The sequence below is a fragment of the Chiloscyllium punctatum genome, chromosome 47 (assembly GCF_047496795.1).
Source record: "Chiloscyllium punctatum isolate Juve2018m chromosome 47, sChiPun1.3, whole genome shotgun sequence".
Taxonomy (NCBI): domain Eukaryota; kingdom Metazoa; phylum Chordata; class Chondrichthyes; order Orectolobiformes; family Hemiscylliidae; genus Chiloscyllium; species Chiloscyllium punctatum.
Genome location: NC_092785.1, coordinates 19,092,441 through 19,113,764, shown reverse-complemented (window position 1 = coordinate 19,113,764; position 21,324 = coordinate 19,092,441). Strand labels below are relative to the sequence as shown.

Below are 21,324 nucleotides of genomic sequence, written 5' to 3'. Positions count from 1 at the left end.
TCATCCAACAAACGTTCGAGTCCTGCCCTGCACACCAATCCGAGCGCTAATGTAGACATCGGGAAAAGCGAGGGTCCCTGTACTGATCCCTGGGGACCTCCTTTCTCCAGCCGGAAAGCCACCCATTGGTATGACTCTCTGTCCCCTTAGTCTCGATCAGAGGGTGGTGCTGGAAAAGCACGTCAGGTCAGGCAGCATCCGAGCGGCAGGAAAATCGACGTCTCGGGCTGGAGCCCTTCATCAGGAATCGTCGATTCCCCTGCTCCTCGGATGCTGCCTGACCTGCTGTGCTTTTCCAGCACCACCCTCTGATCGAGACTCTGGTTTCCAGCATCTGCAGTCCTCACTTTTGCCTACTCTCTGTCCCCTGTCGCTCGGACAGTGTTAGTTCCATGTCCCTACTTTATACCGTGGTCTGTAACTTGCCGAAAGCTCTGTGGGGAGGCACATGGTCAAACACCTTCTGGAAATCCATGTAGGCCACATCAATGATCTTACCCTGATCAAACCTCTCTGTTACCTTTCCAAAAACAAAACTCAGAAATCACACCACGACAGGCCGCAGTCCAACGGGTTTTTTTTAAAATCACAAACTTTCGAAGCGCTGACCCTTCATCAGGCACAGTCAGACCTCCCAGCTGCATGTCTGTCTGCGTGTCCGTCTGTGCGTCCGTCTGTGTGTGCCTCTTTGTGTCTATGTCTGGCTGTCTGTCTGTGAGGGTGTGTGTGTCTGTGAGGGTGTGTGTCTGTGAGGGTGTGTGTCTGTCTGTGAGGGTGAGTTTCTGTGAGGGTGTGTGTCTGTGAGGGTGTGTTTTTGTGAGGGGGTGTGTCTGTCTGTGAGGATCTGTTTCTGTGAGGGTGTCTGTGAGGGTGTGTATCTGTCTGTGAGGGTGTGTGTCTGTCTGTGAGGATCTGTTTCTGTGAGGGGGTGTGTCTGTCTGTGGGTGTGTCTGTCTGTGAGGGCATGTTTTTGTCTATGTGTGTGTGTCTGAGTGTATCTGGTTGTGAGATTGTGCTTCTGGGAGGATGTGTGTGTGTGCCTGTGTGTGTCTGTAAAGGTGTGTTTCTGCCTGGAGGTGTGGGTCTGAGAGTGTATCTGTCTGTGAGGTGTGTGTCTCTGTGAGGGGGTGTCTGTAAGTATGTCTGTCTGGGACTGTATCTGTCTGTGAGGTGTGTGTCTCTGTGAGTGTGTGTGTGTCTGTAAATGTGTGTGTCCATGAAGGTGTCTGTGTGTTTCTGTCTGTGAGTGTGTCTGTCTGTGAGGGTGTGTTTCTGTGTGTGAGTGTGTCTGTCTGAGGGGGTGCGTCTCCGTCCGTGAGGGTGTGTTTCTGTGTGTGAGGGTGTGAGTGTGTCTGTCTGAGGGTCTGTGTCTCCGTCTGTGAGGGTGTGTTTCTGTGTGTGAGTGTGTCTGTCTGAGGGGGTGTGTCTCCGTCTGTGAGGGTGTGTTTCTGTGTGTGAGGGTGTGAGTGTGTCTGTCTGAGGGGGTGTGTTTCTGTGTGTGAGGGCGTGTTTCTGTGTGTGAGGGTGTGAGTGTGTCTGTCTGAGGGGGTGTGTCTCTGTGTGCGAGTGTGTCTGTCTGAGGGGGTGTGCGTCTCCGTCTGTGAGGGTGTGTTTCTGTGTGTGAGGGTGTGAGTGTGTGTCTGTCTGAGGGGGTGTGTTTCTGTGTGTGAGGGTGTGAGTGTGTCTGTCTGAGGGGGTGTGTCTCCATCTGTGAGGGTGTGTTTCTGTGTTTGAGGGTGTGTTTCTGTGTGTGAGGGTGTGAGTGAGTCTGTCTGTGGGGGTGTGTCTCTGTGTGTGAGGGTGTGTTTCTGTGTGTGAGGGTGTGTGTCTGTCTGTGGGGGTGTGTGTCTCCGTCTGTGAGGGTGTGTCTCTGTCTATGAGGGTGTGTTTCTGTGTGTGAGGGTGTGAGTGAGTCTGTCTGAGGGGGTGTTTCTCCGTCTGTGAGGGTGTGTTTCTGTGTGTGAGGGTGTGAGTGTGTGTCTGTCTGAGGGGGTGAGTCTCCGTCTGTGAGGGTGTGTTTCTGTGTGTGAGGGTGTGAGTGTGTGTCTGTCTGAGGGGGTGAGTCTTCGTCTGTGAGGGTGTGTTTCTGTGTGTGAGGGTGTGAGTGTGTCTGTCTGTGAGGGTGTGTCTCCGTCTGTGAGGGTGTGTGTCTGTGTGTGAGGGTGTGAGTGTGTCTGTCTGAGGGGGTGTGTCTCCGTCTGTGAGGGTGTGTTTCTGTGTGTGAGGGTGTGAGTGTGTCTGTCTGTGAGGGTGTGTCTCCGTCTGTGAGGGTGTGTGTCTGTGTGTGAGGGTGTGAGTGTGTCTGTCTGAGGGGGTGTGTCTCCGTCTGTGAGGGTGTGTTTCTGTGTGTGAGGGTGTGATTGTGTCTGTCTGTGAGGGTGTGTTTCTGTGTGTGAGGGTGTGAGTGTGTCTGTCTGTGAGGGTGTGTTTCTGTCTGTGAGGGTGTGTTTCTGTGTGTGAGGGTGTGAGTGTGTCTGTCTGAGGGGGTGTGTCTCCGTCTGTGAGGGTGTGTTTCTGTGTGTGAGGGTGTGATTGTGTCTGTCTGTGAGGGTGTGTTTCTGTGTGTGAGGGTGTGAGTGTGTCTGTATGCAGATAGAATGACAGGTTATTAATCTTTTCCTGGTGTTCCCTCTCCGTGTGCCAGGACTGCACCATCTGTATGGAGAGACTGGCCGCGCCATCTGGTTACAAGGGCACTGCCAGGCGACCAGCCATCAAACCTGACGCTGTGGGGAAACTCACCAAGTGTGCGCACATTTTCCACGTGCTCTGTCTGGTCACCATGTACATCAACGGGAACAAGGTAAGGGGGGCTCAGCCAGAGTCACACCTCCACATTATACCCACGGGCCGGGGAACAGAGATACCCAGGGTCTGGGTGGGTACAGCACAGCATCATAGTCAAGGTATCTCTACCCTGTCCCCATCAAACTCTCCCAGGACACGCCCCAATTACACCCCCACAGGCCCCACTGATTCCCACAGGACCCGCTAACTCTCCCACAGACCCCACTGAGTCTCCCACAGATCCCTGTCACTCTCCCACAGACCCCACTGACTCTCCCACAGACCCCACTGACTCTCCCACAGACCCCGCTCACTCTCCCACGGACCACACTCACTCTCCCACAGACCCCGCTCACTGTCCCTCAGACGCCAGACTCTCCCACAGACCCCGCTCACTCTCCCACAGACCCCTCTCACTCTCCCACAGACCCCTCTCACTCTCCCACAAACCCCAGACTCTCCCACAGACCCACTGATTCTCCCACAGACCCCACTCACTCTCCCACAGACCCCACTGACTCTCCCACAGACCCCACTCACTCTCCCACAGACCCCACTGACTCCCACAGACCCCACTGACTCTCCCACAGACCCCACTGACTCTCCCACAGACCCCACTCACTCTCCCACAGACCCCACTGACTCTCCCACAGACCCCACTCACTCTCCCACAGACCCCACTGACTCCCACAGACCCCACTGACTCTCCCACAGACCCCACTGACTCCCACAGACCCCACTCACTCTCCCACAGACCCCACTCACTCTCCCACAGACCCCACTGACTCCCACAGACCCCATTCACTCTCCCACAGACCCCACTCACTCTCCCACAGACCCCGCTCACTCTCCCACAGACCCTGCTGACTCTCCCACAGACCCCACTGACTCTCCCAGAGACCCCGCTCACTCTCCCACAGACCCCACTCACTCTCCCACAGACCCCACTGACTCTCCCACAGACCCCACTCACTCTCCCACAGACCCCACTGACTCCCACAGACCCCACTGACTCTCCCACAGACCCCACTCACTCTCCCACAGACCCCACTCACTCTCCCACAGACCCCACTCACTCTCCCACAGACCCCACTCACTCTCCCACAGACCCCACTGACTCTCCCACAGACCCCACTGACTCCCACAGACCCCACTCACTCTCCCACAGACCCCACTGACTCTCCCACAGACCCCACTGACTCTCCCACAGACCCCACTCACTCTCCCACAGACCCCACTGTCTCTCCCACAGACCCCACTCACTCTCCCACAGACCCCACTCACTCTCCCACAGACCCCACTCACTCTCCCACAGACCCCACTGACTCCCACAGACCCCACTCACTCTCCCACAGACCCCACTGACTCCCACAGACCCCACTGACTCTCCCACAGACCCCACTCACTCTCCCACAGACCCCTCTCACTCCCACAGACCCCACTCACTCTCCCACAGACCCCACTCACTCTCCCACAGACCCCACTGACTCTCCCACAGACCCCACTGACTCCCACAGACCCCACTCACTCTCCCACAGACCCCTGTCACTCTCCCACAGACCCCACTGACTCCCACAGACCCCACTCACTCTCCCACAGACCCCACTGACTCCCACAGACCCCACTGACTCTCCCACAGGCCCCACTCACTCTCCCACAGACCCCACTGACTATCTCACAGACCCCACTGACTCTCCCACAGACCCCTCTCACTCCCACAGACCCCACTCACCCTCCTACAGACCAACTCACCCACAGACCCCACTCACTCTCCCACAGACCCCACTGACTTTCCCACAGACCCCACTGACTCTCCCACAGACCCCACTCACTCTCCCACAGACCCCACTGACTCTCCCACAGACCCCACTGACTCCCACAGACCCCACTCACTCTCCCACAGACCCCACTGACTCCCACAGATCCCACTCACCCTCCTACAGACCAACTCACTCACCCACAGACCCCACTCACTCTCCCACAGACCCCACTGACTCTCCCACAGACCCCACTCACTCTCCCACAGACCCCTCTCACTCTCCCACAGATCCGACTGACTCACCCACACACCCCGCGCACTCTCCCACAGGCCCCGTTGACTCTCCCACAGACCCCACTCACTCTCCCATTGACCCCACTCACTCTCCCACAGACCCCGCTGACTCACCCACAGACATCACTGACTCTCCCACAGACCCCACGGACTCCCACAGACCCCGCTGACTCACCCACAGACATCATTGACTCTCCCACAGACCTCACTCCCTCTCCCACAGACCCCACTGACTCTCCCACAGACCCCACTGACTCTCCCACAGACCCCTCTCACTCTCCCACAGACCCCTCTCACTCTCCCACAGACCCCACTGACTCTCCCACAGACCCCAATCACTCTCCCACAGACCCCACTGACTCCCACAGACCCCACTGGCTCTCCCACAGACCCCAATCACTCTCACACAGACCCCACTGACTCCCACAGACACCACTGACTCTCCCACAGACCACACTGACTCCCACAGACCCCACTGACTCTCCCACAGACCCCACACACTCTCCCACAGACCTCACAGACTCTCCCATAGACCCTGCTGACTCTCCCACAGACCCCACTGGCTCTCCTACCGATCCCACACACTCTCCCACAGATCCCGCTGACTCTCCCATAGAACACACTGACTCTCCCACAGACCCCACTGACTCTCCCACAGACCCCACTGACTCTCCCACAGACCCCACTCACTCTCCCACAGACCCCACTGTCTCTCCCACAGACCCCACTCACTCTCCCACAGACCCCACTCACTCTCCCACAGACCCCACTCACTCTCCCACAGACCCCACTGACTCCCACAGACCCCACTCACTCTCCCACAGACCCCACTGACTCCCACAGACCCCACTCACTCTCCCACAGACCCCACTGACTCCCACAGACCCCACTGACTCTCCCACAGATCCCACTCACTCTCCCACAGACCCCTCTCACTCCCACAGACCCCACTCACTCTCCCACAGACCCCACTCACTCTCCCACAGACCCCACTGACTCTCCCACAGACCCCACTGACTCCCACAGACCCCACTCACTCTCCCACAGACCCCTGTCACTCTCCCACAGACCCCACTGACTCCCACAGACCCCACTCACTCTCCCACAGACCCCACTGACTCCCACAGACCCCACTGACTCTCCCACAGGCCCCACTCACTCTCCCACAGACCCCACTGACTATCTCACAGACCCCACTGACTCTCCCACAGACCCCTCTCACTCCCACGGACCCCACTCACCCTCCTACAGACCAACTCACCCACAGACCCCACTCACTCTCCCACAGACCCCACTGACTTTCCCACAGACCCCACTGACTCTCCCACAGACCCCACTCACTCTCCCACAGACCCCACTGACTCTCCCACAGACCCCACTGACTCCCACAGACCCCACTCACTCTCCCACAGACCCCACTGACTCCCACAGATCCCACTCACCCTCCTACAGACCAACTCACTCACCCACAGACCCCACTCACTCTCCCACAGACCCCACTGACTCTCCCACAGACCCCACTCACTCTCCCACAGACCCCTCTCACTCTCCCACAGATCCGACTGACTCACCCACACACCCCGCGCACTCTCCCACAGGCCCCGTTGACTCTCCCACAGACCCCACTCACTCTCCCATTGACCCCACTCACTCTCCCACAGACCCCGCTGACTCACCCACAGACATCACTGACTCTCCCACAGACCCCACGGACTCCCACAGACCCCGCTGACTCACCCACAGACATCATTGACTCTCCCACAGACCCCACTCCCTCTCCCACAGACCCCACTGACTCTCCCACAGACATCACTGACTCTCCCACAGACCCCACGGACTCCCACAGACCCCGCTGACTCACCCACAGACATCACTGACTCTCCCACAGACCCCACTCCCTCTCCCACAGACCCCACTGACTCTCCCACAGACCCCACTGACTCTCCCACAGACCCCTCTCACTCTCCCACAGACCCCTCTCACTCTCCCACAGACCCCTCTCACTCTCCCACAGACCCCACTGACTCTCCCACAGACCCCAATCACTCTCCCACAGACCCCACTGACTTTCACAGACCCCACTGGCTCTCCCACAGACCCCAATCACTCTCACACAGACCCCACTGACTCCCACAGACACCACTGACTCTCCCACAGACCACACTGACTCCCACAGACCCCACTGACTCTCCCACAGACCCCACACACTCTCCCACAGACCCCACACACTCTCCCATAGACCCTGCTGACTCTCCCACAGACCCCACTGGCTCTCCTACCGATCCCACACACTCTCCCACAGATCCCGCTGACTCTCCCATAGAACACACTGACTCTCCCACAGACCCCGCTGACTCTCCCACAGGCCCCACTGACTCCCACAGACCCCACTGACTCTCCTTCTGACCCCACTCACCCTCCCACAGACCCCACTGACTCTCCCACAGATCCCACTGACTCTCCCACGGACCCCACTCACTCTCCCACAGACCCCACACACTCTCCCACAGACCCCACTGACTCCCACAGACCCCGCTGACTCTCCCACAGGCCCCACTGACTCCCACAGACCCCACTGACTCTCCTTCTGACCCCACTCACCCTCCCACAGACCCCACTGACTCTCCCACGGACCCCACTCACTCTCCCACAGACCCCGCTGACTCTCCCACAGGCCCCACTGACTCCCACAGACCCCACTGACTCTCCTTCTGACCCCACTCACCCTCCCACAGACCCCACGCACTCTCCCACAGACCCCACTCACTCTCCCACAGACCCCACTCACTCTCCCACAGACCCCACTGACTCTCCCACAGACCCCACTGACTCTCCCACAGACCCCACTCACTCTCCCACAGACCCCACTGACTCTCCCACAGACCCCACTGACTCTCCCACAGACCCCACTCACTCTCCCACAGACCCCACTGACTCTCCCACAGACCCCACTCACTCTCCCACAGACCCCACTCACTCTCCCACAGACCCCACTGACTCCCACAGACCCCACTCACTCTCCCACAGACCCCACTGACTCCCACAGATCCCACTCACCCTCCTACAGACCAACTCACTCACCCACAGACCCCACTCACTCTCCCACAGACCCCTCTCACTCTCCCACAAACCCCACTCACTCTCCCACAGACCCCTCTCACTCTCCCACAGACCCCACTGACTCTCCCACAGACCCCACTCACTCTCCCACAGACCCCTCTCACTCTCCCACAGATCCGACTGACTCACCCACACACCCCGCGCACTCTCCCACAGGCCCCGTTGACTCTCCCACAGACCCCACTCACTCTCCCATTGACCCCACTCACTCTCCCACAGACCCCGCTGACTCACCCACAGACATCACTGACTCTCCCACAGACCCCACGGACTCCCACAGACCCCGCTGACTCACCCACAGACATCACTGACTCTCCCACAGACCCCACTCCCTCTCCCACAGACCCCACTGACTCTCCCACAGACCCCTCTCACTCTCCCACAGACCCCTCTCACTCTCCCACAGACCCCACTGACTCTCCCACAGACCCCAATCACTCTCCCACAGACCCCACTGACTTCCACAGACCCCACTGGCTCTCCCACAGACCCCAATCACTCTCACACAGACCCCACTGACTCCCACAGACACCACTGACTCTCCCACAGACCACACTGACTCCCACAGACCCCACTGACTCTCCCACAGACCCCACACACTCTCCCACAGACCCCACACACTCTCCCATAGACCCTGCTGACTCTCCCACAGACCCCACTGGCTCTCCTACCGATCCCACACACTCTCCCACAGATCCCGCTGACTCTCCCATAGAACACACTGACTCTCCCACAGACCCCGCTGACTCTCCCACAGGCCCCACTGACTCCCACAGACCCCACTGACTCCCACAGACCCCACTGACTCTCCTTCTGACCCCACTCACCCTCCCACAGACCCCACTGACTCTCCCACAGATCCCACTGACTCTCCCACGGACCCCACTCACTCTCCCACAGACCCCACACACTCTCCCACAGACCCCACTGACTCCCACAGACCCCGCTGACTCTCCCACAGGCCCCACTGACTCCCACAGACCCCACTGACTCTCCTTCTGACCCCACTCACCCTCCCACAGACCCCACGCACCCTCCCACAGACCCCACTGACTCTCCCTCAGACCCCGCTGACTCTCCCTCAGACCCCGCTGACTCTCCCACAGACCCCACTCACTCTCCCACAGACCCCACTCACTCTCCCACAGACCCCACTCACTCTCCCACAGACCCCACTCACTCTCCCACAGACCCCACTGGCCAATGGTGCCTGCCGTGACTCACGGAGGCCGGGGTGCTCCATCACAACCCCGAGAGGAAGTGCTGGCTGCCGTCGAAAATCTAAGAGGTGATATTATGTCCAGGACCTGATCTAGTGTATCCTGCGTCGATTTTCCTGCTCCTCGGATGTGGCCTGACCAGCTGTGCTTTTCCTGCCCCACCCGGGTCTCGTATATTGTGGGAAGTTCGTGAGGAAATAGCTGTGGCCCTCATAGGAACCATTCCGCATCACCTATAACTGTGAGTCAGGTGCCTGATGACTGGGGGGCGGTTCATGTAGCTGCTTTGTTTACGAAGGGATGTCCGTGGAAACTGGGGAACGGGAAGCCTGTGACTTTGACTTCAGCGGTGGGTAAGTTGTTGGAAGAGCTTCTTAAAGATACCATTTACTTGCTTTCAGAGAGGCAAGATTTAATTGGGGATAGTCGGCATGGTTTTGGGTGAGGGAATTTACGCATCACAAACTTGATTGAGCTTTTTGAGCAAGTCGCCAAGATTAATGAGTTAAAAGCCACACAACACCAGGTTATAGTCCGACAGGTTGAATTGGAAGCACCCTAGCTTTCAGAGCCCTGCTCCTTCATCGCTGTTGTCCTGATGCCACAGTGAAGGGGCATCACTCCGAAAGCTAGTGCTTCCAAATCAACCTGTCGGACTATAACCTGGTGTTGTGTGATTTATAACTTTGTGCACCCCAGTCTAACAGCAGCGTCTCCAAATCAAGATTAGTGCGGGTGGAGCGGTGGACCCTGTTTCCTTGGATTTTAGTCAAACCGTTTGACAAGGTTCCGAATTGTTAGTCAAGTTAGATCACATGGGATTCCGGGTGAGTTGGATACAAAATTCACTTAGTGGCAGGAGACGGTGGGGGAGGGCTGTTTTTCCGTCTGGAGGCCTGTGATCAGCGGTGTTCCACAGGGATAGTGCGGGGTACTGTTTTGTTCAGCATTTGTATAAGTGACACGAGTATCAAAGGCATGGTTAGGAAGTTTCCGGATGGCACTAGGATTGATATTATAGTGAATCGCCTTGCAAAGGGATCTTGATCAAATGGACTCAGGAGTGAGGATGGAATTCAGTCTGGATGAATGCGAGCTGTTGCATTTTGATAAAACAAACATCGGCCGAACTTAGAGAATTAAACGTCGGGGCTGGGTATAGTACATCATTCTTCACATACCATTAAGAAGGCATTTAGCACCCGTGCCTTCATGGCTCAGACCTTTGAGTAAGTGAGCTGGTGTGTCACGTTGAGGTTGTACAGGAGGTGAGGTCTCTTCTGGAGTACTGTCTGCAGTTCTGGTCTCCCTGTGAGGCGGAGGATATTATTAAACTGGAGAGGGTTCAGAAGAGATTTAGCAGGAAGTCGCTGGGAATGAAAGGTTTGAGTTATGGGGAAAGGCTGGATGGGCTGGGACATTCTCTGCAGGAGGTCATGACCTCACAGAGGTTTATAAACCTACCGAGGGGTATAGACAAGGTGAACAGCCGGTGTCTTTTCTCTAAGGTGGGGAATGTCAAGACCGGGGACACACTTTGAAGGTGGCAGGAGAAAGATTTTCAAAAGACACGGGGCAATTGTTTTTCTCCAGAGTGAATTGTGCATGGAATGAACATCCTGAGGATTTGGTGATCGTTGGGCATTTAGAAGGGCATTTGGATAGGTACTTCAGTCAGGAATGGTTGGAGGGACGTGGGCCAAGAGGAAGCAGGTGGGATTAGTTTCGTTTTGTATTATGGCTGGCGTCGGCTGGTCAGACCCAATGGTCTGTTTCTGTGCTGTATGATTGTAATCAGGGACAGCACGGGGTTAGATACAGAGTAAGGCTCCCTCTACACTGTCCCTGCTATCACACACTCCCAGGACAGGGCACAGCATGGGGTTAGATACAGAGTAAAGCTCTCTCCGCACTGTCCCCGCTATCACACACTCCCAGGACAGGGCATAGCATGGGGTTAGATACCGAGTAAAGCTTCTCTACACTGTCCCCCATCACACACTCCCAGGACAGGGCATAGCATGGGGTTAGATACAGAGTAAAGCTCTCTCTACACTGTCCCCGCTATCACACACTCCCAGGACAGGGCATAGCATGGGGTTAGATACAGAGTAAAGCTCTCTCTACATTGTCCCCGAGATCACACACTCCCAGGACAGGGCATAGCATGGGGTTAGATACCGAGTAAAGCTCTCTCTACACTGTCCCCCATCACACACTCCCAGGACAGGGCATAGCATGGGGTTAGATACCGAGTAAAGCTCTCTCTACACTGTCCCCCATCACACACTCCCAGGACAGGGACAGCATGGGGTTAGATACAGAGTAAAGCTCTCTCTACACTGTCCCCCATCACACACTCCCAGGACAGGGCATAGCATGGGGTTAGATACCGAGTAAAGCTCTCTCTACACTGTCCCCCATCACACACTCCCAGGACAGGGACAGCATGGGGTTAGATACAGAGTAAAGCTCTCTCTACACTGTCCCCCATCACACACTCCCAGGACAGGGCATAGCATGGGGTTAGATACCGAGTTAAGCTCTCTCTACACTGTCCCCGCTATCACTCCCAGGACAGGGCATAGCATGGGGTTAGATACCGAGTAAAGCTCTCTCTCCACTGTCCCCCATCACACACTCCCAGGACAGGGCATAGCATGGGGTTAGATACCGAGTAAAGCTCTCTCTACACTGTCCCCGCTATCACTCCCAGGACAGGGCATAGCATGGGGTTAGATACCGAGTAAAGCTCTCTCTACACTGTCCCCCATCACACACTCCCAGGACAGGGACAGTATAGGATGAGATACAGAGTCAAGTTCCCTTTACACTGTCCCATCACACACTCCCGGGACAGGGACAGGACAGAACACTGATGTACCATCTGCCAGTCCCCTCAGTGCTCCCACTTTTCCCTGTTTCAGGATGGAAGCCTCCAGTGTCCGACCTGTAAGACAATATATGGTGTGAAGACTGGGACCCAGCCACCCGGGAAAATGGAATACCACAGCATTCCGCACTCCCTCCCGGGATATCCCGAATCCAAGACGATTCGCATCATCTACAACATTCCCCCTGGCATCCAGGTATGTGCCGAGCTACACATCGACAGGACATCACACACCACCGAGAGGAACACCCAGCACACCCCTCACTGAGATACCCCCCACACCCCTCACTGAGATACCCCCCCCCACTCCTCACTGAGATACCCCCCACACCCCTCACTGAGATACCCCCCCCACTCCTCACTGAGATACCCCCCCACCCCTCACTGAGATACCCCCCACACCCCTCACTGAGATAGCCCCCACACCCCTCACTGAGATACCCCCCACACCCCTCACTGAGATACACCCACACCCCTCACTGAGATACCCCCCACACCCCTCACTGAGATACCCCCCAACCCCTCACTGAGATACCCCCAATACCCCTCACTGAGATACCCCCAATACCCCTCACTGAGATACCCCCAATACCCCTCACTGAGATACCCCCCCACACCCCTCACTGAGATACCCCCCAACCCCTCACTGAGATACCCCCAACACCCCTCACTGGGATACCCCAACACCCCTCACTGAGATACCCCCCACACCCCTCACTGAGATACCCAAACACCCCTCACTGGGATACCCCCCAAACCCCTCACTGAGATACCCCCCACACCCCTCACTGAGATAACCCCACACCCCTCACTGAGATACGCCACACACCCCTCACTGAGATACCCCCCACACCCCTCACTGAGATAACCCCACACCCCTCACTGAGATACGCCACACACCCCTCACTGAGATACCCCCACACCCCTCACTGAGATACCCCACACACCCCTCACTGAGATACCCCCCACACCCCTCACTGAGATACCACCCCACCCCTCTCTGAGATACCCCCCACACCCCTCACTGAGATACCCCACACCCCTCACTGAGATACCCCCACACCCCTCACTGAGATACCCCACACACCCCTCACTGAGATACCCCCCACACCCCTCACTGAGATACCCCCCCACCCCTCACTGAGATACCCCCACACCCCTCACTGAGATACCCCACACCCCTCACTGAGATACCCCCACACCCCTCACTGAGATACCCCACACCCCTCACTGAGATACCCCCCACACCCCTCACTGAGATACCCCCACACCCCTCACTGAGATACCCCCCACCCCTCACTGAGATACCCCACACCCCTCACTGAGATACCCCCACACCCCTCACTGAGATACCCCCCACCCCTCACTGAGATACCCCCACACCCCTCACTGAGATACCCCCACACCCCTCACTGAGATACCCCCACACCCCTCACTGAGATACCCCCCCCACCCCTCACTGAGATACCCCACACCCCTCACTGAGATACCCCTCACACCCCTCACTGAGATACCCCCCCACCTCTCACTGAGATACCCCACACCCCTCACTGAGACACCCCAACATCCCTCACTGGGATACCCCCACACCCCTCACTGGGATACCCCCACACCCCTCACTGGGATACCCCCACACCCCTCACTGAGATACCCCCACACCCCTCACTGAGATACCCCCCATCCCTCACTGAGAAACCCCCCCACCCCTCACAGAGAACCCACACACCCCTCACTGAGATACCCCAACACCCCTCACTGAGATACCCCAACACCCCTCACTGAGATACCCCCCACACCCCTCACTGAGATACCCCCAAACACCCCTCACTGAGATACCCCCACACCCCTCACTGAGATACCCCCACACCCCTCACTTAGATACCACCCACACCCCTCACTGAGATACCCCCACACCCCTCAATAAGATACGCTCACACCCCTCACTGAGATACCCCCCACACCCCTCACTGTAACAACTCTCTGACATACCCCACACCCCTCACTGTAACACTCTCTGACATATCCCACACCCCTCACAGTAACACTCTCTGATATACCCCACACCCCTCACTGTAACACTCTCTGATATACCCCACACCCCTCACAGTAACACTCTCTGAAATACCCCACACCCCTCACTGTAACACTCTCTGATATACCCCACACCCCTCACTGTAACACTCTCTGATATACCCCACACCCCTCACAGTAACACTCTGAAATACCCCACACCCCTCACTGTAACACTCTCTGATATACCCCACACCCCTCACTGTAACACTCTCTGATATACCCCACACCCCTCACTGTAAAATTATCTGACATACCCCACACCCCTCACAGTAACACTCTCTGATATACCCCACACTCTCACTGTAACACTCTCTGATATACCCCACACCCCTCACTGTAACACTCTCTGATATACCCCACACCCCTCACTGTAAAATTATCTGACATACCCCACACCCCTCACTGTAATACTCTCTGATATACCCCACACTCTCACTGTAACACTCTCTGATATACCCCACACCCCTCACTGTAACACTCTCTGATATACCTCACACCCCTCACTGTAACACTCTCTGATATACCCCACACCCCTCACTGTAAACTTATCTGACATACCCCACACCCCTCACTGTAACACTCTCTGATATATCCCACACCCCTCACTGTAACACTCTCTGATATACCCCACACCCCTCACTGTAACACTCTCTGAAATACCCCACAGCCCTCTCTGTAACACTCTCTGATATACCCCACACCCCTCACTGTAACACTCTCTGATATACCCCACACCCCTCACAGTAACACTCTCTGAAATACCCCACACCCCTCACGGTAACATTCTCTGACATACCCCACACCCCTCACTGTAACACTCTCTGATATACCCCACACCCCTCACTGTAACACTCTCTGAATTACCCCACACCCCTCACTGTAACACTCTCTCATATACCCCACACCCCTCACAGTAACACTCTCCAACATACACCACACCCCTCCCTGTCACACTCTCTGATATACCCCAAACCCCTCACTGTAACACTCTCTGATATACCTCACACCCCTCACTGTAACACTCTCTGACATACCCCACACCCCTCACTGTAACATTCTCTGACATATCCCACACCCCTCACAGTAACACTCTCCAACATACACCACACCCCTCACTGTAATACTCTCTGACATACCCCACAGCCCTCACTGTAACACTCTCTAACATACACCACACCTCCCAGTGTCACACTCCCTGACATACCCCACAGCCCTCACTGTAACACTCTCTGATATATCCCACACCCCTCACAGTAACACACTCTGATATACCCCACACCCCTCACTGTAACACTCTCTGACATACCCCACAGCCCTCACTGTAACACTCTCTAACATACACCACACCTCTCTGTGTCACACTCTCTGATGTCCCCCACACCCCTCACTGTAACACTCTCTGATATACCCCACACCCCTCACTGTAACACTCTCTGACATACCCCACACCCCTCACAGTAACACTCTCTGATATACCCCACACCCCTCACTGTAACACTCTCTGACATACCCCACACCCCTCACTGGAACACTCTATGAATTACCCCACACCCCTCACTGTAACACTCTCTGATATACCCCACACCCCTCACTGTAACACTCTCTGATATACCCCACACCCCTCACTGTAACACTCTCTGATATACCCCACACCCCTCACTGTAACACTCTCTGATATACCCCACACCTCTCACTGTAACACTCCCTGACATACCCCACACCCCTCACTGTAACACTCTCTGATATACCCCACACCCCTCACTGTAACACTCTCTGATATACCCCACACCCCTCACTGTAACACTCTCTGATATATCCCACACCGCTCACTGTAACACTCTCTGATATACCCCACAGCCTTCACTGTAACACTCCCTGACATACCCCACACCCCTCACTGTAACACTCTCTGACATACCCCACACCCCTCACTGTAACACTCTCTGAAATACCCCACACCCCTCACTGTAACACACTCTGATATACCCCACACCCCTCACTGTAACACTCTCTGACATACCCCACACCCCTCACTGTAACACACCTGATATACCACACACCCCTCCCTGTAACACTCTCTGACATACCCCACACCCCTCACTGTAACACACTCTGATATACCCCACACCCCTCACTGTAACGCTCTCTGATATATCCCACACCCCTCACTGTAACACTCTCTAACATACACCACACCCCTCCCTGTCACACTCTCTGACATACCCCACACCCCTCACTGTAACACTCTCTGATATACCCCACACCCCTCACTGTAACACTCTGACATACCCCACACCCCTCACTGTAACACTCTCTAACATACACCACACCCCTCACTGTAACACTCTCTGACATACCCCACACCCCTCACTGTAACACACTCTGACATACCCCACACCCCTCACTGTAACACTCTCTGATATACCCCACACCCCTCACTGTCACACTCTCTGACAGACCCCACACCCCTCCCTGTCACACTCTCTGACATACCCCACAGCCCTCACTGTAACACTCTCCAACATACACCTCACCCCTCCCTGTCACACTCTCTGACATACCCCACAGCCCTCACTGTAACACTCTCAAACATACACCACACCTCTCAGTGTCACACTCTCTGATGTCCCCCACACCCCTCACTGTAACACTCTCTGATATATCCCACACCCCTCACTGTAACACTCTCTGATATACCCCACAGCCTTCACTGTAACACTCCCTGACATACCCCACACCCCTCACTGTAACACTCCCTGACATACCCCACACCCCTCACTGTAACACTCTCTGACATACCCCACACCCCTCACTGTAACACTCTCTGACATACCCCACACCCCTCACTGTAACACTCTCTGAAATACCCCACACCCCTCACTGTAACACACTCTGATATACCCCACACCCCTCACTGTAACACTCTCTGACATACCCCACACCCCTCACTGTAACACACCTGATATACCACACACCCCTCCCTGTAACACTCTCTGACATACCCCACACCCCTCACTGTAACACACTCTGATATACCCCACAGCCCTCACTGTACCGCTCTCTGATATATCCCACACGCTCACTGTAACACTCTCTAACATACACCACACCCCTCCCTGTCACACTCTCTGACATACCCCACACCCCTCACAGTAACACTCTCTGATATACCCCACACCCCTCACTGTAACACTCTGACATACCCCACACCCCTCACTGTAACACTCTCTAACATACACCACACCCCTCACTGTAACACTCTCTGACATACCCCACACCCCTCACTGTAACACACTCTGACATACCCCACACCCCTCACTGTAACACTCTCTGATATACCCCACACCCCTCACTGTCACACTCTCTGACAGACCCCACACCCCTCCCTGTCACACTCTCTGACATACCCCACAGCCCTCACTGTAACACTCTCCAACATACACCACACCCCTCCCTGTCACACTCTCTGACATACCCCACACCCCTCACTGTAACACTCTCTGACATACCCCACAGCCCTCACTGTAACACTCTCTAACATACACCACACCCCTCACTGCAACACTCTCTGACATACCCCACAGCCCTCACTGTAACACTCTCTAACATACACCACACCTCTCAGTGTCATACTCTCTGATGTCCCCCACACCCCTCACTGTAACACTCTCTGATATACCCCACACCCCTCCCTGTAACACTCTCTGATATACCCCACACCCCTCCCTGTAACACTCTCTGACATACCCCAAACCCCTCACTGTAACACTCCCTGACATACCCCACACCCCTCACTGTAACACTCTCTGATATACCCCACAGCCTTCACTGTAACACTCCCTGACATACCCCACACCCCTCACTGTAACACTATCTGAAATACCCCACACCCCTCACTGTAACACACTCTGATATACCCCACACCCCTCACTGTAACACTCTCTGACATACCCCACACCCCTCACTGTAACACTCTCTGACATACCCCACACCCCTCACTGTAACACTCTCTGATATACCCCACACCACTCACTGTAACACGCTCTGACCCACACCACACCCCTCACTGCAACACGCTCTGATATACCCCACACCCCTCACTGTAACACTCTCTGACATACCCCACACCTCTCACTGTAACACTCTCTAACATACACCATACCCCTCCCTGTCACACTCTCTGACATACCCCACACCCCTCACTGTAACACTCTCTGATATACCCCACACCCCTCACTGTAACACTCTGACATACCCCACACCCCTCACTGTAACACTCTCTAACATACACCACACCCCTCACTGTAACACTCTCTGACATACCCCACACCCCTCACTGTAACACTCTCTGACATACCCCACACCCCTCACTGTAACTCTCTCTAACATACACCACACCCCTCACTGTAACACTCTCTGACATACCCCACACCCCTCACTGTAACACTCTCTGATATACCCCACACCCCTCACTGTCACACTCTCTGACAGACCCCACACCCCTCCCTGTCACACTCTCTGACATACCCCACAGCCCTCACTGTAACACTCTCCAACATACACCACACCCCTCCCTGTCACACTCTCTGACATACCCCACACCCCTCACTGTAACACTCTCTGACATACCCCACAGCCCTCACTGTAACACTCTCTAACATACACCACACCCCTCACTGCAACACTCTCTGACATACCCCACAGCCCTCACTGTAACACTCTCTAACATACACCACACCTCTCAGTGTCATACTCTCTGATGTCCCCCACACCCTTCACTGTAACACTCTCTGAAATATCCCACACCCCTCACTGTAACACTTTCTGATATACCCCACACCCCTCCCTGTCACACTCTCTGACATACCCCACAGCCCTCACTGTAACACTCTCTGATATATCCCACACACCTCACAGTAACACTCTCTGAAATACCCCACACCCCTCACTGTAACACTCTCTGATATACCACACACCCCTCACTGTAACACTATCTGATATACCCCACACCCCTCACTGTAACACTCTCTGATATACCCCACACCCCTCACTGTAACACTCTCTGATATACCCCACACCCCTCACTGTAACACTCTCTGAAATACCCCACACCCCTCACTGTAACACTCTCTGATATACCCCACACCCCTCACTGTAACACTCTCCGATATACCCCACACCCCTCACTGTAACACTCTCTGATATACCCCACACCCCTCACTGTAACACTCTCTGATATACCCCACACCCCTCACTGTAACACTCTCTTACATCCCCCACACCCCTCACTATAACACTCTCTGATATACCCCACACCCCTCACTGTAACACTCTCTGATATACCCCACACCCCTCACTGTAACACACTCTGATATACCCCACACCCCTCACTGGAACACTCTCTGACCTACACCACACCCCTCACTGTAACACACTCTGATATACCCCACATCCCTCACTGTAACACTCTCTGATATACCCCACACCCCTCACTGTAACACTCTCTGACATACCCCACACCCCTCACTGTAACACTCTCTGATATACCCCACACCCCTCACTGTAACACTCTCTGACACACCCCACAGCCCTCACTGTAACACTCTCTAACATACACCACACCTCTCAGTGTAACACTCTCTGATGTCCCCCACACCCCTCACTGTAACACTCTCTGACATACCCCACACCCCTCACTGTAACACTCTCTGATATACCCCACACCCCTCACAGTAACACTCTCTGATATACCCCACACCCCTCACTGTAACACTCTCTGACATACCCCACACCCCTCACTGGAACACTCTATGAATTACCCCACACCCCTCACTGTAACACTCTCTGATATACCCCACACCCCTCACTGTAACACTCTCTGATATACCCCACACCCCTCACTGTAACACTCTCTGATATACCCCACACCCCTCACAGTAACACTCTCTGAAATACCCCACACCCCTCACTGTAACATTCTCTGACATACCCCACACCCCTCACTGTAACAGTCTCTGATATACCCCACACCCCTCACTGTAACACTGTCTGAATTACCCCACACCCCTCACTGTAACACTCTCTGATATACCCCACACCCCTCACAGTAACACTCTCCAACATACACCACACCCCTCCCTGTCACACTCTCTGATATACCCCAAACCCCTCACTGTAACACTCTCTGACATACCCCACACCCCTCACAGTAACACTCTCTGATATACCCCACACCCCTCACTGTAACACTCTCTGAAATACCCCACACCCCTCACTGTAACACTCTCTGATATACCCCACACCCCTCACTGTAACACTCCCTGACATACCCCATACCCCTCACTGTAACACTCTCTGATATACCCCACACCCCTCACTGTAACACTCTCTGATATACCCCACACCCCTCACTGTAAAATTATCTGACATACCCCACACCCCTCACTGTAACACTCTCTGATATACCCCACACCCCTCACTGTAACACTCTCTGATATACCCCACACCACTCACTGTAACACTCTCTGATATACCCCACACTCTCACTGTAACACTCTCTGAAATACCCCACAGCCCTCACTGTAAAACTCTCTGATATACCCCACACCCCTCACAGTAACACTCTCTGAAATACCCCACACCCCTCACTGTAACATTCTCTGACATACCCCACACCCCTCACTGTAACACTCTCTGATATACCCCACACCCCTCACTGTAACACTCTCTGAATTACCCCACACCCCTCACTGTAACACTCTCTGATATACCCCACACCCCTCACTGTAACACTCTCTGAAATACCCCACACCCCTCACTGTAACACTCTCTGATATACCCCACACCCCTCACAGTAACACTCTCCAACATACCCCACACCCCTCCCTGTCACACTCTCTGATATACCCCACACCCCTCCCTGTCACACTCTCTGATATACCCCAAACCCCTCACTCTAACACTCTCTGATATACCTCACACCCCTCACTGTAACACTCTCTGACATACCCCACACCCCTCACTGTAACACTCTCTGATATACCCCACACCCCTCCCTGTCACACTCTCTGATATACCCCAAACCCCTCACTGTAACACTCTCTGATATACCTCACACCCCTCACTGTAACACTCTCTGATATACCCCACACCCCTCACTGTAACACTCTCTGACATAC

The 21,324-nt window shown here is 55.1% G+C and overlaps 1 protein-coding gene across 1 annotated transcript in view; it reads left to right on the top strand.

Annotated features, from left to right (window-relative positions):
- Positions 1-2,648: 2,648 nt before the first annotated feature.
- The window catches only part of LOC140468533 (E3 ubiquitin-protein ligase DTX4-like), a 52,196-nt gene continuing 33,520 nt past the window's right edge, over positions 2,649-21,324 (top strand). The window contains exons 1-2 of the mRNA XM_072564621.1: positions 2,649-2,803; positions 12,108-12,269. Coding sequence (XP_072420722.1) covers positions 2,660-2,803; positions 12,108-12,269 — 306 coding nt within the window. The 5' untranslated portion in view covers positions 2,649-2,659. The remainder of the gene's footprint in view (positions 2,804-12,107; positions 12,270-21,324) is intronic.